At 39.5% G+C, this 25,634-nt stretch overlaps 1 protein-coding gene across 3 annotated transcripts; it reads left to right on the top strand.

Moving 5' to 3' along the window:
• Positions 1–23,770, top strand: LOC117305763 (presenilin-1-like). Of its 3 annotated transcripts, none has more exons than XM_033790638.1 (11): positions 1–96; positions 4,449–4,712; positions 12,346–12,590; positions 13,626–13,767; positions 14,907–14,974; positions 15,823–16,043; positions 17,144–17,242; positions 18,050–18,142; positions 19,682–19,882; positions 21,091–21,203; positions 21,856–23,770. In XM_033790638.1, exons 2-11 carry the CDS (start codon positions 4,605–4,607, stop codon positions 22,009–22,011), a joined length of 1,446 nt encoding a protein of 481 aa, XP_033646529.1. In that variant the 5' UTR covers positions 1–96; positions 4,449–4,604; the 3' UTR covers positions 22,012–23,770. The 3 variants fall into 3 exon arrangements, with proteins under 3 accessions (XP_033646529.1, XP_033646528.1, XP_033646530.1); XM_033790637.1 differs by lacking the exon at positions 1–96 and adding an exon at positions 2,272–2,394 and having other exon boundaries at positions 21,856–22,011; XM_033790639.1 differs by lacking the exons at positions 1–96; positions 4,449–4,712 and adding an exon at positions 9,929–10,039 and having other exon boundaries at positions 21,856–22,011.
• The last annotated feature ends 1,864 nt before the right edge of the window (positions 23,771–25,634 follow it).

Here is a 25,634-nt window from a genome sequence, read left to right on the forward strand (position 1 = left end):
TCGACATTTATCACGCACACACAATGCACAGACACAAATGGGTTTGACATCACTTCCGCGATTGATAAGAAAGAGTGACTTTTATTAGAACTGTTGGTAAGTAATACCTTTCATTAATGTAACCTTAGGATAATAATGTTCTTCTGACTGTTAGTGTTATAATGTCTCTATACCTTTGGTCGAAAAATACAAAGTTTGTCCTTGTTTTTGTGTTTTTGGGGTTTTTGTTTTGCTTATCTGTTTCATGTTCATCTCTTAATTATTGCTTAGTATTTTTTTAGCGCCTACGTACTGTATTGTGTTTGTTTCCTTTTGTAAACTGATTGTTATGCTTTATTGCTTTCGTTAGGGGGTCCATACTCGACAAGCTTTGCTTTTTATGTGCCCCCTCCAACTCCATCACCTTGTGCTCTGTATGTTTTTTTTGCTTTGTTTTCCGTAATTTATATTTTGCCTTTGCTTGTAAATGTACTGTAGTATTATTATAGTATTACTTCAGTTCATGTATTATCATTATTCCATTTGCTTGTAAAACATAGTTCTTTATTCACTGCTTATTGTTTTGTTTAATTGTTTGGATTTGGAAATAAAGTGTATTGAATTGAATTGAATTGAATTGAAAAAACACTACTCAATAGCCATGTGATTCGCGGTTGGTCCATTTTCATTGTCATTTTGTCTTTTTTTTTTTTTTCCGACACATGTCCGACATTCCCTAAACAAAAGTAAAACATGACTAAAACAACACTAACCACTCCAGCAACAGCTCAACAAATGTAATTTTGTCAGTGCATGGAACTTTATAATTAAGTTAGGTAAATTTCAGTATCCTGCAACCACATTTTCACTCATTTTCACTCATTTTAACAACAAAAAGGGATTCTCATTGTTGCGGTAAAGTTAGATTATCGACAATATCATGGAGGAAGGAATACTTTATTATTTCATATCGAATGAAAAAGTGGTGGCGTGATATGGAAACTTTTCCTTTCAACTCAAGGGCATTCCCTTAATAGCTTGGGAAAAAGTTATAAATCATAATAAAGAAATCATTTGATAATCATGCCATAATTTGTTCAATCGTAAAGAAATTCTTGAATAATTAATAATAATATCTTATTTACTTAAAAAAAAAAAGTAAGATAGGAAAATATATTTTGTTTGACGAGGACAAAATTACACCAGGATTGATATTCATGGTGTACTACAGTTTCAATCCAAAACAAAAGACAGTCATTTTTAACCGCATATTTTTCCGGCACCAGCTATTTTTGATATTTATATAATGTAGAGATGTAATTGTAAGTAAATATTATAATTTAAAAAGCCGCAATGGCACTGTACATGCTCAGTGACTGTTTTCGGGGAACTTTACCAGTGTACATGTTAGTTAGGTTCTGTGTTTATTGTTGTGTTATAATTATAGGAGCAGTAACTGGGGCATTGTAGTGTTACTTATATCTAAAACTTAACGAAAGAAGAACCATCTATTCATATCATGACCATAGCACTCTGTAACTTGGCTTTCTTAAATAGTCATTATTAATTCAACTACTTCTGGTTTTCAGCCAGCAGTACATGACAGATGGGTTTTCTCTCCCCTTTAAACTCACCTGTTTCTTTTCATACCCACAGCCTGTTACTTTTGTTATGGCATATTTGTTGGCCTTTATGAACATTTGTGGTATTTGGCAACACATGCCAGCCTGTTACACAATGTGTTTTGTTAAATGTTATGCAATGGTCATAATGTAACATTGTGTCTACATTCCAAACTATTATTGTTAATGTGCAGTGGGCACAGTGATTAGTGTAATTGCCCACTGCATTGTGTGATGTTTCTAGCCTATATAAGACTGGGTATGCCTTTTGCTGGGTTACACTCATCACTCCGCCACCACTGAGTCAGCCAGGGGCTCTGCCCAACTCATTTGCTGATGGGTGTCACCACTTCAGCCTATGGCTTCACCATTGTCCAGTATTGGTGTTTCAGCCACTGTTCCAGTAGAGACAGTCAGTCACAACTGTGCTCTTTCTCCTTTAAGTTGATGGCTTGAACCACCTGGGGTGCGTTCCACTCGCGCAAACGTTGCCAACAGTTGCGCATGTTTGCCAACAATTTCAAGTGGAATATGGCGCCACCACTTTTTCACTCATTTTACAAAAAGTTGAGGTAAACTAGAAACTATTAAAATAATAAAATAACAATAAGACTTGTAATGTGCACATATCCACCCTGCTGGGTGTTCAAGGCGCAGTAAAAACCAAAAACATTTCATATCTAATGAAAAAATGGTGGCGCCATACGGCAACTTTTCCCTCAATCTAGTGCCAGATGTCAACTTGGAAGAGACGCCCGTAACCAGCATGTCAAACCCAGTCATCAAACTTCCGGTACCTTGGGGTCTTTTACTTGAATTGTATTAATTTTGCCATGTACATTGTTAATTGTTTTGTAGCTTTAAAATAAATCATGTTGTTTGAGTATAAAACAAATTACTTTTGTTAATATAATTGCTGGTTAGGTTTCACTTACCTTTTCATTTGTCTCTGTCGTGCATTAGTTCTTTTTTGACATTATGAATTAGCGGCATGTAACACATTCTCCTTTCTCAACACAATTTATGATGATTTGAATACCTGTCCTTAGACTCTCTTTAGCTGAATTATGTAAAAACCCTTTGCAAAAATCTTAACAAATACCCGTTGGATGATTGCTACTTTGTTTGAACCGAAGGTTCTGTGAAAGTTGTTATTAAAACGAGGCTTCCGAAGCAGTAATTTTAAACAAGATTTAAACAAGATTTCTCCACTGACAGGATTCTACCCCTTTGCTTTTGACCAATGGCTACCCATCTGTAAAGCGCATTCGTACAAATTATTACTTTTGGTTTTCAAATCATTTCACAACCAATCACCAGATTACATGCAGTCCTAACCCATTCCAGCTCACTTCCCACGCACCCATAACAAGGCTGGAAAAAGAACTTTCACAGTCACTGCAGCAAAGGAGTGGAACAGTCTACCACGTTCAATTAAAAAATACAAATTCAACTGACAAATTCAAGAAAAATATCAAAACATACCTATTTCAAAATTAATCAACTTATTGCATTACAAGTGACTTTCATTTCATTTAATTCAATTGATTTTTCATTTATTGTATTTAATTTCCTGTACTAAATAATTTTTGTAAGCGCTGTGATTTAGTTTTCTAAGTAGAGCGTATTCAAAATGCCATTAATTATTATTATTAATTGAGTCGCGACTACCGTTTTTTCAACTACTCGATTAATCATCCCGCCACGACTACTAAACAAACAACCGCGACTACCTGTTTGGTGTTCACCAATTGTAATGCTCACAGCTATTCACGACAACATAATTTACTTACAAAGCATGTCACCGATGTCTGGTTATCAGACATCAATGGCACAATCCTTCAATCCTTTCAACTTGTGTCTTGAGAGTTAAAAATTAGTCGTGACTAGTGTTGTAGTCGCGACTGTTTGAGGTGCAACATCAAAAGAGTTACTTGCCGAAATGGCATCCAGTGGGATTTCACATTTCGGCCCAAGTTCCACATCTTGCTCCTTCGGCCTCTTTAATCTTTGGATACAAGTCATGTACAGGCATAGAAAAAGAACCCAGAGAACACAGAGCTCAGCCACCCTCTGAGTCAACTGTGGACGCGGTGTATGGCAAAATCATCATCGCGTGTGTCCAGTGGGGTTTCACATTTCGGCCCAAGTTCCGCATCTTGTTCCTTCGGCGCTCTATAATCTTTGGATACAAGTCATGTACAGGCATAGAAATAGAATCCAGAGAACACAGAGCTCAGCCACCCTCTGGGTCGTCTGTGGACGCAGCATATCGATACCGCGCAGTACGCGTGTATGGCAAAATAATCATCGCGTGCGTCCAGTGGGATTTCACATTTCGGCCCAAGTTCCGCATCTTGCTCCTTCGGCGCTCTATAATCTTTGGATACAAGTCATGTACAGGCATAGAAATAGAATCCAGAGAACACAGAGCTCAGCCACCCTCTGGGTCGTCTGTGGACGCAGCATATCGATACCGCGCCATACGCGTGTATGGCAAAAAAATCATCGCGTGAGACGCGTGTATGGCAAAATGAGCATCACGTGACACGCGTGTATGGCAAAATTGCAAGATGTCAGCGCACATAGACCATTTCTAGTGTGATCATTGGTCAATGATGATGTCATTGTATGGCAAAACGGTTTGCCATACACGCTTAACAAAACAGTGTATGCGCATCCATAAAAATGGTCTCACAATGAAACCCCACGCACATTGAGACACTTGGCATTCTCTGGGTTCTATTTCTATGTGTACAGTACACACAAACTATTTGAAGCTAACCTATACTTGAGTCCATATAAATAATGAATGACATCCTGTCTCTTTTCCTTGGTTTACTACAGGAACTATCTGCTTTAGATCGTCACTGACTAGTCTGGTTAGTTGTCTGGTGGCCTCACCCATACACCCAACATTCGAGAGTCCATTACAGGAGTCAAGGAACTAGAGATTGGAGGGCCAAACCCATTTGGTGCTTCCACATGGTATGATAACGGCCTATGGCTAATCTGTGTGCAGAAAACACCACTCTATCAGAACGAAGTGGTCTAATGGAAGAGGTAAATTATGCTACGCAGTCTTTAGGAGCTGGACGACCACAACCTCAGGTAAGTACATATTCAACTACATGTAGATCATGTCAGTGTTTGAAAGGCAGTGGACACTATTGGTAAATACTAAAAATATTTATTCGCATAAAACCTCAATTGTTAATGAGTAATGGGGAGAGGTTGATAGTATCAACAAGTGTGAGAAATGGCTACCTCTGAAGTGATGTAGTTTTCGAGAAAGAAGTAATTTTCCACAAATTTGATTTCGAGAATTCAGATTTAGAATTTGAGGTCTCGAAATCAAGCATCTGAAAGCACGCAACTTCGTGTGACAAGGATGTTTTTTTGTTTCATAGTTATCTCGCAACTTCAACGACCGATTGAGTTCAAATTTTCACAGGTTTGTTGTTTTATGCATACGTTGAGATACACCAAGTGAGAAGACTGGTCTTTGACAATTAGGCTACCAATAGTGTCCAGTGTCTTTAATGCTGTACACATACATAACTTACCCCAACTACTGAGAGTGGTTTTCAAAAATTCTTGCTCACTCCTAACAAATCCACCGCTCGGTAGTCATGGTACAAGTTTTGTCATTTTTTCACCCTCCATATCTAAGATTGCCATTAGAATAAGAAACAAATATTCACACACACAAAATAATAGTAAGCTCCAGATTGCACAGTTGGGCTTTTTCAATTCAGATACAGTAAAAAACATTCTGAAAACCAAGTTTTAATATAGCCTGCTTCGACCACACATCAAAACATTTGGGTCCAGGATGCCCACAGTTTTGAGAGAATCTTGAGGGTACCCTTGTTTGTGAGCTAAAGTTGGTGAACTACCATTTTGATCTTGGATTCATTCTTGGGAAAGATGCACTTGGGTGGTTGACATTCAGGGATGAGATTGTTCAGACTTTTGGCTGAATTTAGACTTTTTATGTCGGCCTGGTGAAGAAAATCAGACATTGTTTTTTTCCCATAAATAAAGAAATCCTGCTGATTGGTCTGCTTCTCTAGTGCTTTGGATACTGTTTTCAAGAAATCTATAACCCCAGGGGTTACCAAACGGTAGAAATGGCATCGTTTCAACATAACCTTTGAATTTGTATCCAAGTTTCAGACTTTTTTGTTAGTAATGAGTCTCACCCGTGGACATTTGAGTGAAGGTGTGGCAGGCGATTCTGTTCTCCCTTGGGATTCTGTCCCCCACATGGCAAACTGTGTACAAACTACCTCTAATAGCGCCCTCTTTTGAGTCATTCTCCTCCAGACCATGTTATAATTTCCCATTAGGGGACAGAATCTCCGGCGGACAGATTTCTATGGGACAGCGGCTGCAAAATTTGTAGGTCATGCCCAATGTTTGTATGCCTGTTTATAAACGGCCTCATACTCTCGCTCCTCTAAATTTATTACTATGCTTTAAGGTTATATTGTTTTATGTATAATTTAATGCGCTTTAGATTTGTTACATTTCTATGTACTGTTTAATTCTCACAATTGTTCTTTTTTTTTCCAACAAGAATATGGAATAAACGTATTATTGAATTGAATGTGCACAATGCACACTACACTATGCACATCTTTTTGTTCAGTGACAGGAACAAACAAGTTAAACTTGCTAATGTTGAACTTTTATCCAAATACTGTAATTTTTGAGCAAACGGTCTTCATCAGCAGGATAACTCAGTTATTGCGTTGCATAATTTGTAGCCTGTGACCTTGCAAAACATGTTTCCAACCCCACGTCATAGACTCCCGGGAGTTTATAACGCCGCCCTGGCGCCCCCCTTCCCCTCCCACCCACTTAAAACAATCTGAAAAGTTGATGTACATTGCCTTAAAAGTCCATACAGTTTATACCCTGGCATTTGTAAGCCAGCCCCTGTACAAAGCTACTCAATATGATACTGCTACTTTTTTCCTAAGGGCCAAATATTATGCGTCGTGTCTCATGGGAAGCAAAGGCAGGCCTGGGGTGGATTTCACAAAGAGTTAAGACTAGTCTTATCTGGACTAAGTTACTGTTTTTCATATCTCCTGGGACTAGTCCTAAGGTAGGTCTAGTCGACCCCTGGACTTTTTACACAGAGGACATGGCCTCCATTGCTCTTGGTCTTGGCCTTGGCCTTGGGTTACCATAGACGTTAAGATTCCATCAAATTTGTGGAAAATTACTTCTTTCTCAAAAACTACGTCACTTCAGAGGGAGCCGTTTCTCACAATGTTAATTTAATATCAACCTCTCCCCATTACTTGTTACCAAGTAAGGTTTTATGCTAACAATTATTTTGAGTGATTACCAAGAGTGTCCACTGCCTTTAATAGCACAAGATATGGCCCTTGTATTGTAGGTATGTAAGATTTAGTATGCTCCATCAAAGAATGTACAGTGTATGAGAAATAGAATGAGTGGATGTGTGTGTGACCACGTGGTGACTCACCCCTTAGTGTTATGAATGGAATTACGTACACACAAAGCACAACGGTGTCAGTTTGTACGTTAGTCCTGTTTCGTCACCCACTGGAAATAGATTGTGTCCAGGCAGACAAGGTTGGTGTCCACATTTTATTTAAAGAAACGATTTATTATAATTGTTGTAGTGTTTGGTAGATGGATGGGTTTCTGTTCTGTTTTGTTTTTATGGCAAATAAGAATTTCAAGCAAAAAGGAACTGTGTGCTGAGTTATGAGTAATATTTAAACATTCCGTTTGTGCATTGTTGAAGGAAATAATCACGTGGCGAAATCTGGCTTTTCCATTTCACCAGGGCCCAATTTTATAGCACTGCTAAGCGGTAGCAAATTTTCCTGCTTACGGTGGGAGAAAAATTGGCTAAGTTGTGGTAAGCGTATTTCACAGGTTAGCAGGAAAATTAGGCCGCCATCTTGCATAATCAGTCACCATAGAAATTATGCATTGTGTCATCATTCATTTTCGAGCAGTAAACATCAGAAGGTTAGCATCCCTTTTTGTGTGCTAACATACCAGTTAGCATCGCTATAAAATGGAAATCATATGGTAAGCACAAATTGGCCGTTAAGCAGCTCTATGAAATTGGGCTCTGACTTCGCTTGTTAAAGCCATTGGATACTTTCGGTACAGAAAACAAAGAAAAAGTTCACAGATTTACAAATAACTTACAGGGTTTACAGAAGGTAGTGGTAAAATACTTCTCCTGAAATATTATTCCATGAAATGCTTTCCTTTTTGAGAAACCAGTAAAACAATATAAATTCTCGTTAACGAGAATTACGGATTTATTTTTAACACCATGTCATGACACGGCGAAACGCGCGGAGACAAGGGTGGGTTTTCCCGTTATTTTCTCCCGACTCTGATGACCGATTAAGCCCAAATTTTCACAGGTTTGTTATTTGATATAGAAGTTGTGATACATGAAGTGTGGGCCTTGGACAATACTGTTTACCGAAAGGGTCCAATGGCTTTAAAGGGAATAGACCAGATCTCACTGAGGGATTAAATTCTGCATGCATCCAATATTTGAATAGCCTATAACATTAATATGGTTTGTCATAAATGAAAGTGGTCATCGGGTTACTCACCCACACACAAACTTTGGTGCTATTCATAATAATAGATTGATAAATGCTGTGACCATCTTTGCCGAATACACCGATCCATAAGACGCACGTGTGAGCAAGAACACGTGAGCCTCTCCAATGCCTTTCTGCACAACTGCCGCGCGCGGCAAGCATACGCGCAAGCATGTCGGACTTTATTCGTCGGACCTTCGTTGCGCTGTGATTGGTCAATATGCAATGGGTCAGAGCTTAATGGATTGTTCTATTCTTTGTGGTATTCAGCACAATTGAAACTGATTTACGGTCAGGAATCCAATAATTCTGTGTTGCTGCACGTGGAAGAAAGACAGAATGATCTATGTGTTATTGATTTAAAGGCACAGGGGTCGATTTCACAAAGAGTTAAAACTAGTCCTAACTTAGGACTAGTCCTAGGATATATTAAAAACGTTATGGCTAATCCTAAGTTAGGACGAGTGACTCGTCCTAACTCGAGAAAAGACTAGTCTTACATGTAACTCTTTGTGAAATGCACCCCTGGACATGTTTGGTGATTGTTTAAAATAATTGTTAGCATAACAACTTTCTTGGTACTGAGCAATGGAAAGCTGTTGATCTTATAAACCATTGTGAGAAACTATCACTCTGAAGTAACGAGCATGTAATTTTTGAGAAAGAGGTAATTTCTTACTATTAAAATACTTTAATAGAAAGACTTTGAGAAAGACTTCAGTCTGAAGCTTTTCTGAGCATCTGAAAGCGCACAAATTTGTTCAAAAATTGTGTTTTTTCTTTCATTATTTTCTTGCAACTTCAATGACCGATTGAGTCCAACTTTTCACAGGTTTTTAATTTTATTGGGATACATCTGGCCTGATTGCCTCCATGCCCTGATTGCCTCCATGCCCTTGGTTATATTGCCTTGATGCCCCTGGTTATATTGCCTTGATGCCCTTGAAATTCTCCAGTAGAAATTTACACTTTCCTACCAATGACAAAGGAGAAACCGCCTTGGTGCCCTTGCCTTTTCAAAACCGAAACATGCAGGCCTGGTTGATACATACTTAGTACATTACACTAAGTGAGAATCCTATTTGACAATATTACCAAACGTATCCAGTAATTAATACATCTAACCTTAAAGACACAGCCGTCGATTTCACAAAGAGTTGGGACTTGTCTTATCTTGAGTTAGGACGAGTAACAAGCCTAACTTTGGATTTAAGGTCTGCATGCTACAGTGCAGGGTTGGGACTCGTCCTAAGTCCTAAGATTAGTCTTAAGTTCGGAAGAGTTTTGTGAAATCGACGGCTGGACACTATTGGTTGTTATCAAAGACTAGTCTTCACAGTTGGTGTATCTCAACTATGCATAAAATAACAAACCTGTGAAAATTTGAGTTTAATCGGTCGTCGAAGTTGCGAAAAAAAGAAGGGAAAAAACGCCCTTGTCGCACCATGCTAACACAAAGTTGTGTGCTTTCAGATGCTTGAGTTGGAGGGCTCAAATTCTAACTCTGAGGTTTCAAAATCAAATTCCTGGTAAATAACTTCTTTCTCAAAAACTACGTCACTTCAGAGGGAGCTGTTTCTCACAATGTTTTATACTATCAACCTCTCCCAAATTACTCGCAATCAAGAAAGGATTTATGATAATAAGTTATTTTAAGTAATTACCGATAGTGTCCACTGCCTTGTATACATCTAACCTTAAATGTTGTAAACACGCACAAAGACCATGGATGGGGAATGTGGAGAGTGTGCAGTGATGTTACTGGATATGGACCGCCAAGACGTTGCCTTTGTCAGGAATGGAATTGAGCCAATGAGAAAGGTACTCAGTGCATGAGTGTCCCAATGTTGTGTGTGACAGTGAGTTGTGATACAGTGTGTACATTTGTATGTGGGTCCTACTAAAAGCAGACAACCCCAACAACAAGTACAGAGTGCCGCACACCCCGACAACAAGTTTCAAATACACATACCTCAAAAACCGCAAATACACCAAAGGCTTATTAGAACTATGTGTGCTTTATAATATAAACAGAAATGTAATGGCAAAACCTCACGAAAAGTCTAAAATTTTAACCAGAAAAAATTAACTTACACAGCGAGCGGTCAGACTCCATCTTGGCTTTAAAAAAAACGGGTTGCGACTAGTGCATATTCATATTCTAACAAAGCACCTGTTCTAATAAGTCTTTGGTTTATTTGCTGTTTTTTATGTATTTGAAGCTAGTTGTCGGCGTGTTGTCGGCGTGTTGTCGGCACACTGGACTTGTTGTCGGCTTTTAGTAGGACCGTGTGTACATGTATGTAGCTTAAGTTGATTTGATTTGATTTTATAGCAAATTTAGAGAAGCTACTGTGTTGGTGAATGAATGATTTTATTTATACTTCGAGGACTTTTTCTAGATCAGCTCACCATGACTTTTTAGAGACCATAGCTGCCAATAAAGGGCTTGTTTCAAAATTATTGAAGCGGCCACAAACGGCTGCAAGATCTGATAAAAAAAAGTAAAAGTAGTCCCAAAAATGTTTTAATGCAAGAGACTAGCGGTCTATGACTAGGGTCATACTTCCGTGAAGTATCAGCATTCATAACGTACAAAATTATGGCATGTATGGTATTGTAGACGCCATGGCATCCTAAAATGTGCACTACACTACATAACACAAGGGGACATTGACATTGACTCCCGAAATAGTGTGACCAAGATTATTGTGATATTGGGGTGTGTTCGATTAGCTTCCCTGGGTCGACCCCGCGGTGCTCACTCGGGTGAGCCCCTAACAAGAGCCAATCAAACGATCACTCACCCTCACTCACCCTCACGTGGTGCACCATGCACCTTGGGTCAGCCCCCAAGTGACCCACTCCACAAGCAGGGCACTTGGGACTGACCTGGGTGAGCCCCTGGAATGACATCAAAGCTATTCAAACGCACCGGGGACAGACCGTGGGGTCGACAATGGGAAGCTAATCGAATGCACCCAATGACATCAGGTGACTTGGAGTAATACATGAAAATAATAACGAATTCGTTTGACAGTCGAAACTCAGTCGGTCATTGGAGTCGCAGGAAAAAGTGAAAAATGTTGAGTGATAAACCACAATATAAACAGAACCAGAAAAATTTTAACAAATTGCTTTATGACCAGGGGCCACTTTTATAAAGCCTATAAACAAGTTACCAGCACAAGTTCGCATTGTTGTGACTGGTGCCCGACTCAATTTGTGCTTAGCCAAGAAATCTGTCAAGCTGTAGACCCTATTGTCTGCTTTAAAACAGCTTTATTAAATTGGGCCCTGATGGTCCTTAACCAGTGAATTGTAAACAAAGTTAACTTACAATTTAGCTTAAAGGCAGTGGACACTATCGGTAATTACTCAGAATAATTAATGGCATAAAACCTTTCTTGGTGACGAGTAATGGGGAGAGGTTGATGGTATAAAACATTGTGAGAAACGGCTCCCTCTGAAGTGCCATAGTTTTCGAGAAAGAAGTAATTTTCCACGAATTTGATTTTGAGACCTCAGATTTAGAATTTGAGGTCTCGAAATCAACCATCTAAACGCACACAACTTCGTGTGACGAGGGTTATTTTTCTTTCTTTATTATCTCGCAACTTTGATGACCGATTGAGCTCAAATTTTCACAGGTTTGTTATTTTATGCATATGTTGAGATACACCAACTGTGAAGGCTAGTCTTTGACAATTACCAATAGTGTCCACTGCCTTTAACTTCCTTCCTCCATGGCTGAAGCGGAAGTTAACTTGGTGTTTCTTTTTTTAGTTTGTGCCATGTTGCATGTTGTGGTGGAATGGTTAACAGCACAAAACTCGAGCTGTGGTGTCTCCGATCAGCAGAGTTTGGGTTCGAGTCCCGATCTTGGCATTTGTGTCCTTAAGTAAGATGAATAACACTAGACTAGACACGATTTGCACACAGTTCAATTGAAGAAAAAAACAAATCGTATATTTCATAGTGATTGCATCAATTGTCTGGTTTTCGTTAAACGTTGGGCCATTAACTAGTTTTTGCCTTTATACCCTCCGTCCTTTTGGTTGGTAAGTTGATTTCAACAGCTAATTCTATTTTCTAATTGTGTTACATTTGTTATCTAATCTATGTAGGATGACACGGCACATGAAGTGAGGCGGAATCGGCCTTCGGCAGGCTCCGAGTCGGACAACCATGCGTCGACACGCCCTCAACGGCAACGCAACCCCAGCGAGGAAGCGGAAGAAGAGGATGAGATGCTTAAGTATGGAGCCAAGCACGTCATCATGCTGTTCGTACCTGTGTCGCTGTGCATGATCGTGGTTGTAACGACGATATCGACTGTGTCATATTACACGGAAGCTGGTGGAGGATACTTGTGAGTTTTTAATAATAATAATAATAATAATAATAACACATTCTTACATGTATATAGCGCATTTCACAATAACCGTATCAATGCGCTTGGCTTCACATTAGTACCCTGGTTGTAAGGGTCAATATTATTCCTTTTCAAGGTTTCTCAGCTGCCTTGGCAGTATACAGCCTGGGCAACTGTTTAGATCGCTCCAAATGCTTTTTCATTCACAATATCAACCTCTACCCTCACAGGTACCCATTTTACCACTGGGTTAAGAGAAGCAATTGTAGTAAAGTATCTTGCTCAAGGACACAAGTGTCACGACCGGGATTCGAACCCAAACTCTGGTGACTTAGCACCACAAATCGGCCATGACACTCTACAATCATCACATTTTTTATCATTTGTTTTCATTTTTGTTTTGAGTTCTTAATTCTTGAGTCATAGGCCCTTCACGAAACCACGGCTTTGGCTCCAGATTCGGCTCAGGCTAACTTGGCCCCGCGGTTGTTTTGACAATTATTTTGTGTGCTTTGCGTATGTGCTCTGCCGTCGATTTCACCAAACTCTTCTTAACTTAGGATTAATCTTAGGACTTAGGACGAGTCCCAGACTTGCTCTGTAACATTTAAACCTAAAAGATTAATCCTAATTCAGGACGAGTAACTCGAGAAAGGATTAATCCAAGTCTGAGTCCAGTGTTGAGTGTTGAATGTTGAGTCCTATTCTCAGTGTGAAGTCTAGGTACAATCCTTAGTGTTGAGTTTAAATCGAGCCTGATATGCTACCTACTGTAAGACTTTAGTCTGATTTCCAGCTCTTTGGCCCTCAGCAATAATCAGCCAAATTATTATTAAAATAGCCTTAAAAAAGTCTATAAAAACCTATACCAGTACATGTACATAATTGTCAGCCCATGTTCTTAATGAAATTGTCCTCCATTTTTCCCAGAGGCTCAAATCTGAGTCCAGTCCTTGGTGTCAAACACAAGTATTTCATTCCACAATGTTAAGATGAATTTTGACGGGATGTTAATTTGTTTGTTACCATCAGAATCTACACACCATTTCATGAAGACAAAGGAGGTGCTGGGACCAAGGCATGGAACGCTGTGGCCAACGCTCTTATCATCATCTCTATTGTACTGGCATTGACAGTTGTTCTGGTCTTACTCTACAAGTACAGATGCTACAAGGTATGTAGGAATGCTCTAAAAGACTGTCATAGACCAGAATGGGTTTTCGTCTTAAAAAAAAAAGGTCCACATAAACACTATTCGGATGGGGTTCGAACCAATAACCAATGCTCTTATCATCATCTCTATTGTAATGGCATTGGCAGTGGTACTGGTCTTACTCTACAAGTACAGATGCTACAAGGTATGAAGGAATACTCGTAAAGAGTGTTGGCTGTGGTGATAGAGAAAAATGGGTTTTGTTTCCACTAAAAAAGTCCACAGGCATTCCACTTAGGTGGGATTTGAACCAATAACCCCTGCCATATTGCGCTTTTTACAAAAAACCCCGACTCATTTAGAGATAGTCATTACATGGTGTTACTGCAAACCTTTCCATATCTTATTTCCACCATGCAAAGTTTCAAATCCTACTTAATTATTAGTCCCCTGGTCATTGAGCGGGGTAGTATACAGCCCCAGTATGCCATGGCGCTCAATGGCTTTTTCAAACACAATATCAACCTCTACACTACCCTCGCAGTATGGGTGAAGTGAAGCAAATATATAAAGCATCTTGCTCACAGTGTCACAACCGGGATTCAAACCCACACTCCAATGACTTAACCACCAGAACTTGAATTAAAATGCTCTAAGCCACTTGGTCAAGACACCCTACTGACATGTTACCTGTTACTTGTCCTGTCGTCTTCTGACGGTGGGGGCACCCCTTGAAGACTTGTCAGTTAGTTTCCTCCATCCCTCTTGAGCCTGAGACTATCTCAGGGAGTCATTCAGCGTCAGGCCTGTCCATTCCATGATTTTGTCCTCCCTCCTTTTTCTTGCCTGATTCTGGTCCTTACCTCCTCGTTGGTGAATGGTCTTTGTACGAAATGGCAAGAAGATTTCTGTAGCATCTCAAAGGTAGTTGAGCATCAGACATGGCGACCAGTCTGAAGAATTACTCACGGTGACATTAGACATGGCGAACAGTCTGAAGAATTACTCAAATTGTTTCTATTTTAGAAGGTTGTTGACATTTTTTAACAACTCCAAAGAATCCTTTATACTCTTGGACTTGTTTGTTTGGAACCAAAGTTTGATTTTCTTCTGTCTTCATTCCTTCTAGATTGTTTCATTTGTTGATATTTCTTTTGCAGATTATCCACGGTTGGCTCATCCTGTCCTCACTACTGCTGCTGTTTTTCTTTGCGTTCTTTTACCTGCAGTAAGTAGATTTCATTTTCATCTCCGGGTAAATAAATACTAATAGATTTCTTCAAAATTTTGGTAGTTACTCAAAATAACTGTTTGCATAAAAACTTACATGGTAACGAGCAATGGAGAGCTGTTGATAGTATAAAACATTGTGAGAAACGGCTCCCTCCGAAGTAACGTAGTTTTTGAGAAAGAGGTAATTTATCAGTAAAATATTTAAATTAATTTTGAGACCTCATGCGTGAGGTGGGGAAATCAAGCATCTGAAAGTCACACATTTCCGTGTGACAAGGGTCACATTATTCTCTCGCAACTTGGAGGACCAATTGAGTTCAAATTTATACAGATTTGTTATTTTATGCATACATGTGTGTTGAGACACACCACGTGAGAAGACTGGTCTTTGACAATTACCAAAGGCATCGTGTTTCTTAAGCTTGGGCGGTACCACGATTTTATCGAATATCGCGATACTAATTTGGAAACGATTTCGATATCGGATCGATTTGGTTTTAATCGAAAAATCGATATATCGCGATGCATCGCGATATATCGCGATATATCGCGATATGGATTAAGTATCGCAATATCGCGATGTATTTCCTAGCTGAGACATCTTGCATCCCATAGGTTTGGAGTAAAACCAGAAGAATAGGTCATTAGAACACCTCTCTTATGCTATGATTGTCTCTTCTACAACTTTCACTGGGAGTTTGAAGACTGATGATGTCAAATTTAATTAATCGCGATTATATCGAATATCGCGATATATTGTCGCCGATATATCGTGAATAAAATAAATCAATATCGCCCAAGCTTAGTGTGTCTTTAATGTACAATTGGTTGTACTTTTAACAGAGAGCTGATGTTAACCTACAACATTCCATTGGATTACTTCACGGCGTCCCTACTCATGTGGAACTTTGGTGTGGTCGGCATGGTCTGCATCCACTGGAAGGGACCCTTAAGGCTTCAGCAGATCTACTTGATTGTTATATCAGCCCTACTGGCCTTAACCTTCATCAAGTACCTCCCTGAATGGACACTGTGGACGATATTAGCCGCTATCGCTATATATGGTAAGATTGCAAAACTCTCCCTCAATCTGTTCTAACTGTCTAAAGCGTCTTTGGCCACAGAGGTCTGATATTAGATAATAATAAAATTACTGCCATGCCGTCATTTTCACAAATTACTGGTTGGTGGGTTTGATTACCTGCCCTTGGTGGGTTGACCTTGGTCTAACCACAGTTTGTTTGGTAGCTTTGTCTATTCACCCAGGCCCACTTTTATGGCTCTGCTTGCCATTAGCAAAGATTCTGCGCTTACAGAAGCAGGGATGTCAGCACTAAAATGACAAATGTATTTCACAGGTTAGCAGGGAAATTTTTTTGCTTGCATGGTCTTTTTTTTCATAACAGGATACCTCATTGTGTAAGATTTTTGTGAAAAGATCCGATAATATCTGTCTATTCTCTTGAGTGTCAAAGCACGCTTACACATAAGACAACTGAGTTCTATGTACATGTACATTTATCTAGGTCTTCTCTTAGTGTTTTTGTTTAACTCGTTTCGGTTCTGGTCTTGTAAAATAAATTCCGCTCTAGAAAACATTTTGAGCTACAAGCCCTGGCCCAATTTCATGGCTCTGCTTACCGCCGAATTCTGCGCTTACGATCACGATTCTCCGCTTACGTGCAAGCGTTGAATTTCTGCGCTAGCCTAGTGAGCGTAGAATGCCTAGTAATGCGGAGTACGGACGCGCACAAGCCAAAATTTGCCGCCAACCTGTGAAATATGCTTGCCGTAAGCACAGAATTCCCTGCTTCCGTAAGCGTCGATTCTGTGCTTACGGTAAGCAGAGCCATGAAATTGGGCCCTGTAGTGCTGTGGTTACCACCTCCAATTTCGAGCTCTGCTTGGTTTCAGTACCAGGAAGATTTAGAAATAATGATTTCGGGATTTTTAGTCGGATACAATTTGACTAGAACTACACTGATTAAACATTGTTTCTCTTGTGTCTTTGACTGACCTGTTTGCCGTGCTATCACGTTTGAGGGTGACTTGGTTTCATTATCAGGAAGATTTGGAAATTATTACACCATTTTTAGTCGGATACAATTTGACTAGAGTTATGCTGATTAAACATTGTTTCTTGTTTTTTTTGTTTTTTTGACAGACCTGTTTGCCGTGCTATCACCCAGAGGCCCACTCAGGGTTCTTGTAGAGACTGCTCAAGAGAGGAATGAACCCATCTTTCCAGCCCTCATCTACTCATGTAAGTAGTAATAATAATAACAGGCATCTAATTAGGTCCTGCCCGAGGGCAGATTTCTTACACCTGGTCCTGCACTTCGCTCGTCCTGCACTGTTAGTAATTAACAATAGTGTCCAGTGCCTTTAAGTTGACAAAATCCAATCTACAAGGGCAATTCCAAGCAAACACGGACCGGACACCAAAATATCAAGTTTTTGTCACAACTTTCTTTCCACTTAGAAGTTATAGCTAATATATGAAACCAATTTATTTTTAGTTGTTGACAAGGAATGAACCCAATTTTGCCAAATAAGAACTCAGCTTGGGCTCCATGTAGGCGTTGCTACATTTTCTGGAAAACTGTAATGCGACTGACCGTAATGTGACTGACCATGGTTTTGCTATGTATACCTAAAAGTTTAAGTTACTGACCATTTATAAGTATCCTGTTGGATACTCATGTATAAGACTTTCGCAAGCTTTTTGATAGAGGAAATTTTTGAATTGTGACAAGTTTTTTTTTTTACCATGTCCTTTTTGTGTAATGCGACTGACCGCTTTTACAAAGCTATAACATCCAGAGTACAAAGCCCACAACATTTCTAATATTATCAATTCAAAGCCTTTGGTGTCAAGTACAAATCAGTCTATAAACTTAGTGGAAAGAATATCTCACATAGAACTTCTAGCACCAAGATCGAGAAATGACACTGAAAAGTGTAGTGCGGCTGACCGTGGAATTGCCCACAACCATTGATCATTTATTAAGACTTCTCTCTGCTTCTTAAAAAACATTGTTATTTTTGTATTTTTGGTTTGGTTTGACAGCAACCATGGCGTGGATGGTTGGAATGGCCAACAATGATCCTAACCAGGGACAAGGTCAAGATAACGAGGCTATGGAAACATCAACTGGCAACGGTAAGTCTGGGCTCGGTCGATGCTGACAAGTGTACGATCTTTGGTAATTGTCAAAGACCAGTCTTCTCACTTGGTGTATCCCCAGATATGCAAAACATAACAAACCTGTGAAAATTTGAGCTCAATTTGGTCATCGAAGTTGCGAGATAATAATGAAAGCAAAGAAACGCCCTTGTTGCACAAATGTAAAGTCTTCCTCAGATTCAAATATTTTAGTGAGAAATTACCTCTTTTTAAAAAACTACATTACTTCAGAAAGAGCCGTTTCTCACAATGTTTTATACTATCAGCCGCTTTCCATTGCTCATTACCAAGGAAGTTTTTATGATAACAATTATGAAGCCTTTTATTAGACATACGAAAGCACACAAATTTGTCGAACAGTTTTTTTTTCTTTCATATTATATTTGAGTGAGAAATAACCTCTTCCTCAAAGAAATATGTTGCTTCAGAGGGAGCTGTTTCTCACAATGTTTTATACTATCAACAGCTTTCCATTGCTCATTACCATGTAAGTTTTTATGCTAAATACATATTTTGAATAATCACTACACTGTCCACTGCCTTTCCCCTAGCCCAAGTCTAGTAAAAACAACTACAGTCTATTAAAAACACCACTCCTCAACTTGCCCTGTGGTGAATAATACATTTTTGATATGTGTTTTTAAGTGTGTAAATGCAACTTTTACGTGTCATGGCCAAGCAGTTAAGAGCACCGGATTCAAGCTCTGGTGTTTGATCAGCAGAGTGTGGGGTCGAACCCTGGTCGTGACACTTGCTAAATAAAATTGTGGAGGTAGTGCTTTCTGCTCTGCTGGCCAGGCTTCAGACTGATGATACCCAAGCCTACATCCGTATGGACTGTAAAAGGGGTAACCCTGTTTCAGCCCTAGGAGTAGGTGCCGTGTGTTTGGCGACTTGCATAAAATAAAATAAATTAAACTGGTTGTGATTGCTACCATTAATAAATCAGAAAGATATCAGTACATGTTTAAAAAACTGGGCAACTAAAACTTCCTGAGGCCCAGTAAATTGCATCTAGTTTAGTGGCCCCTTGAGCTACTTTACAAAAACCTCAACCACAAGGCCTGAACAGGATTCAAACCTGTGACCTCCAGGTTTACAATCAAGTGCTCTGTAGGTAGACAAATTGTTCAAGTCCTGTCTCAAAATATTAAAGACACTGGACACTATTGGTAATTGTCAAGGACTAGTCTTCACAGTTGGTGTATCTCAACATATGCATAAAATAACATAGATATTAATGAAAGAAAAAACACCCTCGTCGCACCATGGTCACACAAAGTTTGGTACTTTCAGATGGTTGATTTCGAGACCTCAAATTCTAAATCTGAGGTTTTGAAATCAAACTCGTGGAGAATTACTTCTTTCTCGAAAACTACGTCACTTCAGAGGGACCCGTTTCTCACAATGTTTTATACTATCAACCTCTCCTCATTACTCGTAATCAAGAAAGGTTTTATGCTAATAATTATTTTGAGTAATTACTAATAGTGTCCACTGCCTTTAACAATCTAGGAGCGAGCAACACGGATCAGGAAGATGTGGATGAGGACGATGCTGGGTTTGACGTGGAGTTCCGTCAGCGGCAAGAAGAAGAACTTGGAGGTGAATTCAGCACAAACTCTGAGGAGGCTCGTGCCGCTGTGAACGCCTTGAGCCAGGGGCAGAATGTCCAGAGGAGGCCGCCACCTGTTGATGACGACGATGATGAAGAACGTAAGTCTGAAAATAAGTCAAGTTAAAAAATTAAAAAATTAAGTTTTTGCGGTGTTCTCACTTTAATACACTGGACACCTTTAGTTGATTGTCGAAGACCAGTATTCTTACTACAGGTCTGTGAAAATTTTAACTCAATTGGTCGACAAAGTTGCGAGATAATAATGGAAGAAAAAACACCCTTGTCACACAAAGTTGTGTGCTTTCAGATGCTTGATTTCGGTCTCGAAAAAATTCAAATCAAATAGTTTAGCGGAAAATTACTTCTTTCTCCAAAAATATGTTACTTCAGAGGGAGCCATTTCTCACAATGTTTTATACTATCAACAGCTCTCCATTGATCGTTGACAATGTAATTTTTTATGCTAAGAATAATTTTGAGTAATTACTAATAGTGTCCACTGCCTTTAAAGGTAGGGTCATACTTTCAAATGACACTAAAACAAAATTATTTATTTAAAAAACCACAAGGGAAACTGACCGGCTTAATTGGATATTGTCGGAACCTTTCTTAGTTAGTTTCCCTTGTTGTTTATTACTTGATATAGTCCTATCCCATCTGCAGTTAACAGCTGTATGGTTTCTTAAGGCCCGGTCACACAGGCCCCGATAACGAGAACGAAAACGAGAACGAAAACGAGAACGATAAAAATGCTCCCGATTGGTTGAATTGCTCCACGCAGAAAACGCCCACGCTCATTCAACCAATCGATGGCGTGCATTTTTATCGTTATCGTTTTCGTTCTGTTCTCGTTATCGGGGCCTGTGTGACCGGGCCTTTACTGGCACCCTGAACAAAGATACTAACTTGCAAGTAAGGGAGACCATCCACTTAGAGTTAAATTACTCAGTTGATGGAGCGCCAGTACATTGATCCGGAGGTCATTAATTCAGATCTCGCCCTGGTCATTTTTTATTTCTTCAACCCAAAATTATTTCAAACTTACCCCGTCAGTTTCCCTTGTTGTTTATTACATGATGTTTGAAACCTCGGTGTGGATCCCTGGCTATATGCAACAATAGCTTAACGATCACGACGCAAAGAGAACGCATTTTATTGGTTGAATGAGCGTGTGCGCATTCAGCGTGGAGCAATTCAACCAATAGAATGCATTCTCTTTGGGTTGTGATTGTTATCGATTTTGTTATTGCTGCAGTGTGACTCAGCCTTTACATTCTGTATGACATTGACGCTTTTTTATTTGCAGGTGGTGTGAAGCTAGGCTTAGGAGATTTCATTTTCTACAGTGTCTTAGTCGGTAAGGCCTCTGCTCAGGGAGACTGGACTACTACCGTGGCTTGCTTTGTAGCTATTCTTATTGTGAGTACTTTCAAATTTGTTTTTTACTTTGTATTTGTCCTTAGTTTGTCTCAGTGACTAGCCAGCAGGACCATTTAGCTTGTCATTTCACTGGTCCGTCATCGTTTTCATAGTGAATATTGATTGGTTTTTTTTTTTTTGGCCATTACATGGATCTATGTAAAGGAAGAGGTCTCAAACTTAAAAAAATGTAGCTCCACAATACCTTGCAGAAAAATACTGAAAGTTTAAAGGCAGTGGACACTAATGGTAATTGTCAAAGACTAGCCTTCACAGTTGGTGTATCTCACCATATGCATAAAATAACAAACCTGTGAAAATTTGAGCTCATTCGGTCATCAAGATAATAATGAAAGAAAAAAAACACCCTTGTCACACGAAGTTGTGTGCGTTTAGATGGTTGATTTCGAGACCTCAAGTTCTAAATTTGAGGTCTCGAAATCAAATTCGTGGAAAATTATTTCTTTCTTCGATGTTTTATACACCATCAACCTCTCCCCATAGTAAGGTTTTATGCTAATAATTATGTTGAGTATTACCAATAGTGTCCACTGCCTTTAAGCGCCTTGAGTGTCACTAAGTGAGGGAAATGAGAGCTATATAACAACCATTATTATTATATTCATATTATTATTTTTATTCTTTGTCTCAGGGACTCTGTCTGACGTTGATTCTGCTGGCGATCTTCAAGAAGGCCCTCCCCGCATTACCTATCTCCATCTGCTTCGGTCTGGTGTTCTACTTCTGCACCAGTCTTTTAGTGTTCCCCTTCACGGACTCATTAGCAAGCAATCAGGTTTTTATATAGAAGCTGTTTCGCCCCCGCTGGGTACTAACAACAGGGGATGTGTTTTTGTAGAAAGGAAGATGCAACTTTGTCAATTTCAACTCAGTCTGCAAGTTTGACGTACATTCATCTATAGCCTTGGCGAAGAGTGCAACTAGTGTTGTAGTCAGGACTATTGATTGCTAACTCGAGTTGCGACTACTGCTTTTCAACAACTCGGTTAATCGTGCAGCCACAACCAATACAAAAGTAGTCGTGACTACTACAAAAACAGTCGCAACTACCTGCTTAGTAAACCAATTCACAACAACTTAATTTACTTACGAAACACAATTAGACGTCAATGACACAATCCTTCAATCCTTTTCAGCTAAATTTTACTCTACTGCACCTGCGGCAATGCATCTGGTGAATTAAAAATTAATCGCAACTAGCGTGGAAGTCGCGACTACTTGAGGTGCGACTAGTCGAGTAGTAAATTTCACTAGTCGCCCAGGACTACATTCATTACAAAAATTTCATTCTTGCTTGACGTCACGTGGTGTTAAGTCAGCCATCATTACGGGCATCGGTAGCCATCGGTTTTTTCACACAAGGTTTAAACAAAATCCGTGTACCGAGTTTTATCAAATTTGTTTCCATGATTGGTTGGTGGACCACTCGGCTGTGATAGAAAAGTTACTTTTTCAGTGCCCGCTTTTTGTTTGCATTTTTAGCCTAAAATGCCCAGCTTTTTTATTTGCGTATACAAAAAAGGATTTTTCACCAAACAAAATGTATCTTGATGGTTTGTATTGCATTGTTACATCCCAAAGCCAATAGTATTTCTTGAGTGATAATGCTGTCTCGTGATAACATGTATATTATGGGTTGTACATAATTGGTTTACGACATTTTTTGAGTACATAAAAAGAGTGGACAGTAAATGGCACTCTCGGAGTATATAAAAACATTTCAATTACAACCTTGAAATTGAACGTGTTCTATCACAGTCTTTGCCAAAACTCAAGTTGTTTGTAAAGATAACGTCTATCTGGAACTTTTTAGAGATCCTCGTGGTTTTTGGGAAAAAAACAAAACAATTTTTTTAAATAACTTATGTAGGGGATTTTTGTACAGGTCAGCAGTTGTTTGTAGTTCGACGCAAATGTTAAATTAATTACTTAAAATAAATTTAGTGCAGGCATTTTTCATTTATTCATGACAAATGCTCAATTTAATACCTTTTTTAGCATTGACATCAGGCATGCATTTTAGAATCGGCCGATAACCGCTTTTTCCTTTAGTTTTTGTTCCATAGGAATCCGAAAATCACTGCACAAATCGTCACAGATTGATAGAATCACGCTTGAAGTTTAACTATTTTTCAAACTGCTGTTTCGGAATTTGTCTTTACACTTTTACAGGCCTGATCGTTGCCGCCTCGCCCCCTGGTCATTGCCTTGATGCCCTTTTCTTTGTGAAAAAGAAAATACCTAGCTTTGTGTACATAACCATCGATTTTGAGATTTGTCACCTTTATTGAGCCCTAGGTGATTTTTACTTCCTTTTCTTGGGGGGGGGGTGAGGAACTTTACAAGTGTTCATCAGTGTTTAAGCGTCACATACAAAGTAACCTTGCCTTATTGTCCATTCACACAAAACATTAATGAATACTTAACAAACTATTCCATTATTCTATTGATATTTATGCCAAAAACAATTTAAGATGATATAATGTGTTATAGAAGTATGGTTCCCAGAAGTGTCATTTCAAGAAGTATAAGCTAACAATGGAAAATATTAAAAAATACTCAAGAACCAAACTGACTGTCTTATACCATACCAGGTATTGGGCAGAGGGTATCCTCCAATGTTCGTACTTTCAGACTCTATTTCCCCCCTAAAATACTTACATGTCAGGCTTAACCCTGAACTGAACACCAGTGACTGGCCAGCAGGACCACTTTAAAGGCAGTTGACACTATTGGTAATTGTCAAAGACTAGCCTTCACCGTTGGTGTATCTCAACATATGCATAAAATAATAAACCTGTGAAAATTTGAGCTCAATCGGTCATCAAAGTTGCGAGATAATATTGAAAGAACAAAACACCCTTGTCACACGAAGTTGTGTGCGTTTAGATGGTTGATTTCGAGACCTCAAGTTCTAAACTCGAGGTCTCGAAATCAAATTCGTGGAAAATTACTTCTTTCTCCAAAACTATGGCACTTCAGAGGGAGCTGTTTCTCACAATGTTTTATACCACCAACCTCTCCCCATTACTTGTCACCAAGAAAGGTTTTATGCTAATAATTATTTTGAGTAATTACCAATAGTGTCCACTGCCTTTAATTTGTCATTTCACTAGTCTATCAGCTTTGTCACTGGTCCATGGTTTATATTAACTAGGTCTTTCGTAGATGCTTATCAACACTGAACTAGCCAGCCGGACCACTTGGAGAGACTTTTGCCTGGTCCTTTGGTGTTTAAACTAGCATTTGGCCAGCGGACCACTGTTACAAAAGAATGCTGTTCATATGACCATGATGCTCGTTATTTTGTACAAGTCAGTTTAGGTTACAGAACAATGTATATATGGACATAACTTCTTTGCCATGTTTTAGTTCTAATCAAAGTTTTTCATTTTTATTTTTTTTCAGCTTTTTGTTTTTGTAGTTGAATCTGAAAGCAGAGAGAGAGAGAGAGAAAGAGCAAATTTTTGAAATCTTATGTTTGGAAAACTTTATTTGCTTTTGGTGTGTTTGTATTTGTGTAGGATATAACCAGACCTGATGTCACTCATTTTCACCTGTAACAATAGCACAAAAATCAATTAAATCAATGTAAGACTTAATAAAAATCGAATAAAAAAACCTGAAAATGTATCAAAATGTTTGATGGAAATGTGGTTAATATTAATTGCCTTGGTTAAACTTGGGTAGAAGGCACTGCAGAGGTTGTCAAAGTCCTGCTTTGCCCAACTGCTGCGTCAGAGCCCAACTACTGCATCAGAGCCCAACTACTGCGTCAGAGCCCAACTACTGCGTCAGAGCCCAACTACTGCATCAGAGCCCAACTACTGCATCAGAGCCCAACTACTGCATCAGAGCCCAACTACTGCATCAGAGCCCAACTACTGCATCAGAGCCCAACTACTGCATCAGAGCCCAACTACTGCATCAGAGCCCAACTACTGCATCAGAGCCCAACTGCTGCGTCAGAGCCCAACTGCTGCGTCAGAGCCCAACCGCTGCATCAGAGCCCAACCGCTGCGTCAGAGCCCAACTGCTGCGTCAGAGCCCAACTGCTGCGTCAGAGCCCAACTGCTGCGTCAGAGCCCAACTGCTGCATCAGAGCCCAACTGCTGCGTCAGAGCCCAACTGCTGCGTCAGAGCCCAACTGCTGCGTCAGAGCCCAACTGCTGCGTCAGAGCCCAACTGCTGCGTCAGAGCCCAACTGCTGCGTCAGAGCCCAACTGCTGCGTCAGAGCCCAACTGCTGCATCAGAGCACAACTACTGCATCAGAGCCCAACTACTGCATCAGAGCCCAACCATCTATCAAAACTTTAAATGGGCAGACTATATAGTTAGGATGGAACATCCCTCAAAGATTTCAAATTACAAAATAATTTTCAGCCTTTCACTCGCAGTCTTAAAAAAAA

This window comes from Asterias rubens, unplaced genomic scaffold (assembly GCF_902459465.1).
Source record: "Asterias rubens unplaced genomic scaffold, eAstRub1.3, whole genome shotgun sequence".
In the NCBI taxonomy this organism is placed as follows: Eukaryota; Metazoa; Echinodermata; class Asteroidea; order Forcipulatida; family Asteriidae; genus Asterias; species Asterias rubens.

What these genes read in the sequence shown, in the direction of transcription:
- LOC117305763 (XM_033790638.1), top strand. Translation starts at nt 4,605, where the DNA reads ATGGCTAATCTGTGTGCAGAAAACACCACTCTATCAGAACGAAGTGGT. An exon ending in GAAGCTGGTGGAGGATACTT is followed by an intron (nt 12,591 to 13,625) that starts GTGAGTTTTTAA and finishes TGTTACCATCAG; the next exon opens with AATCTACACACCATTTCATG. An exon ending in TTTGCGTTCTTTTACCTGCA is followed by an intron (nt 14,975 to 15,822) that starts GTAAGTAGATTT and finishes TACTTTTAACAG; the next exon opens with AGAGCTGATGTTAACCTACA.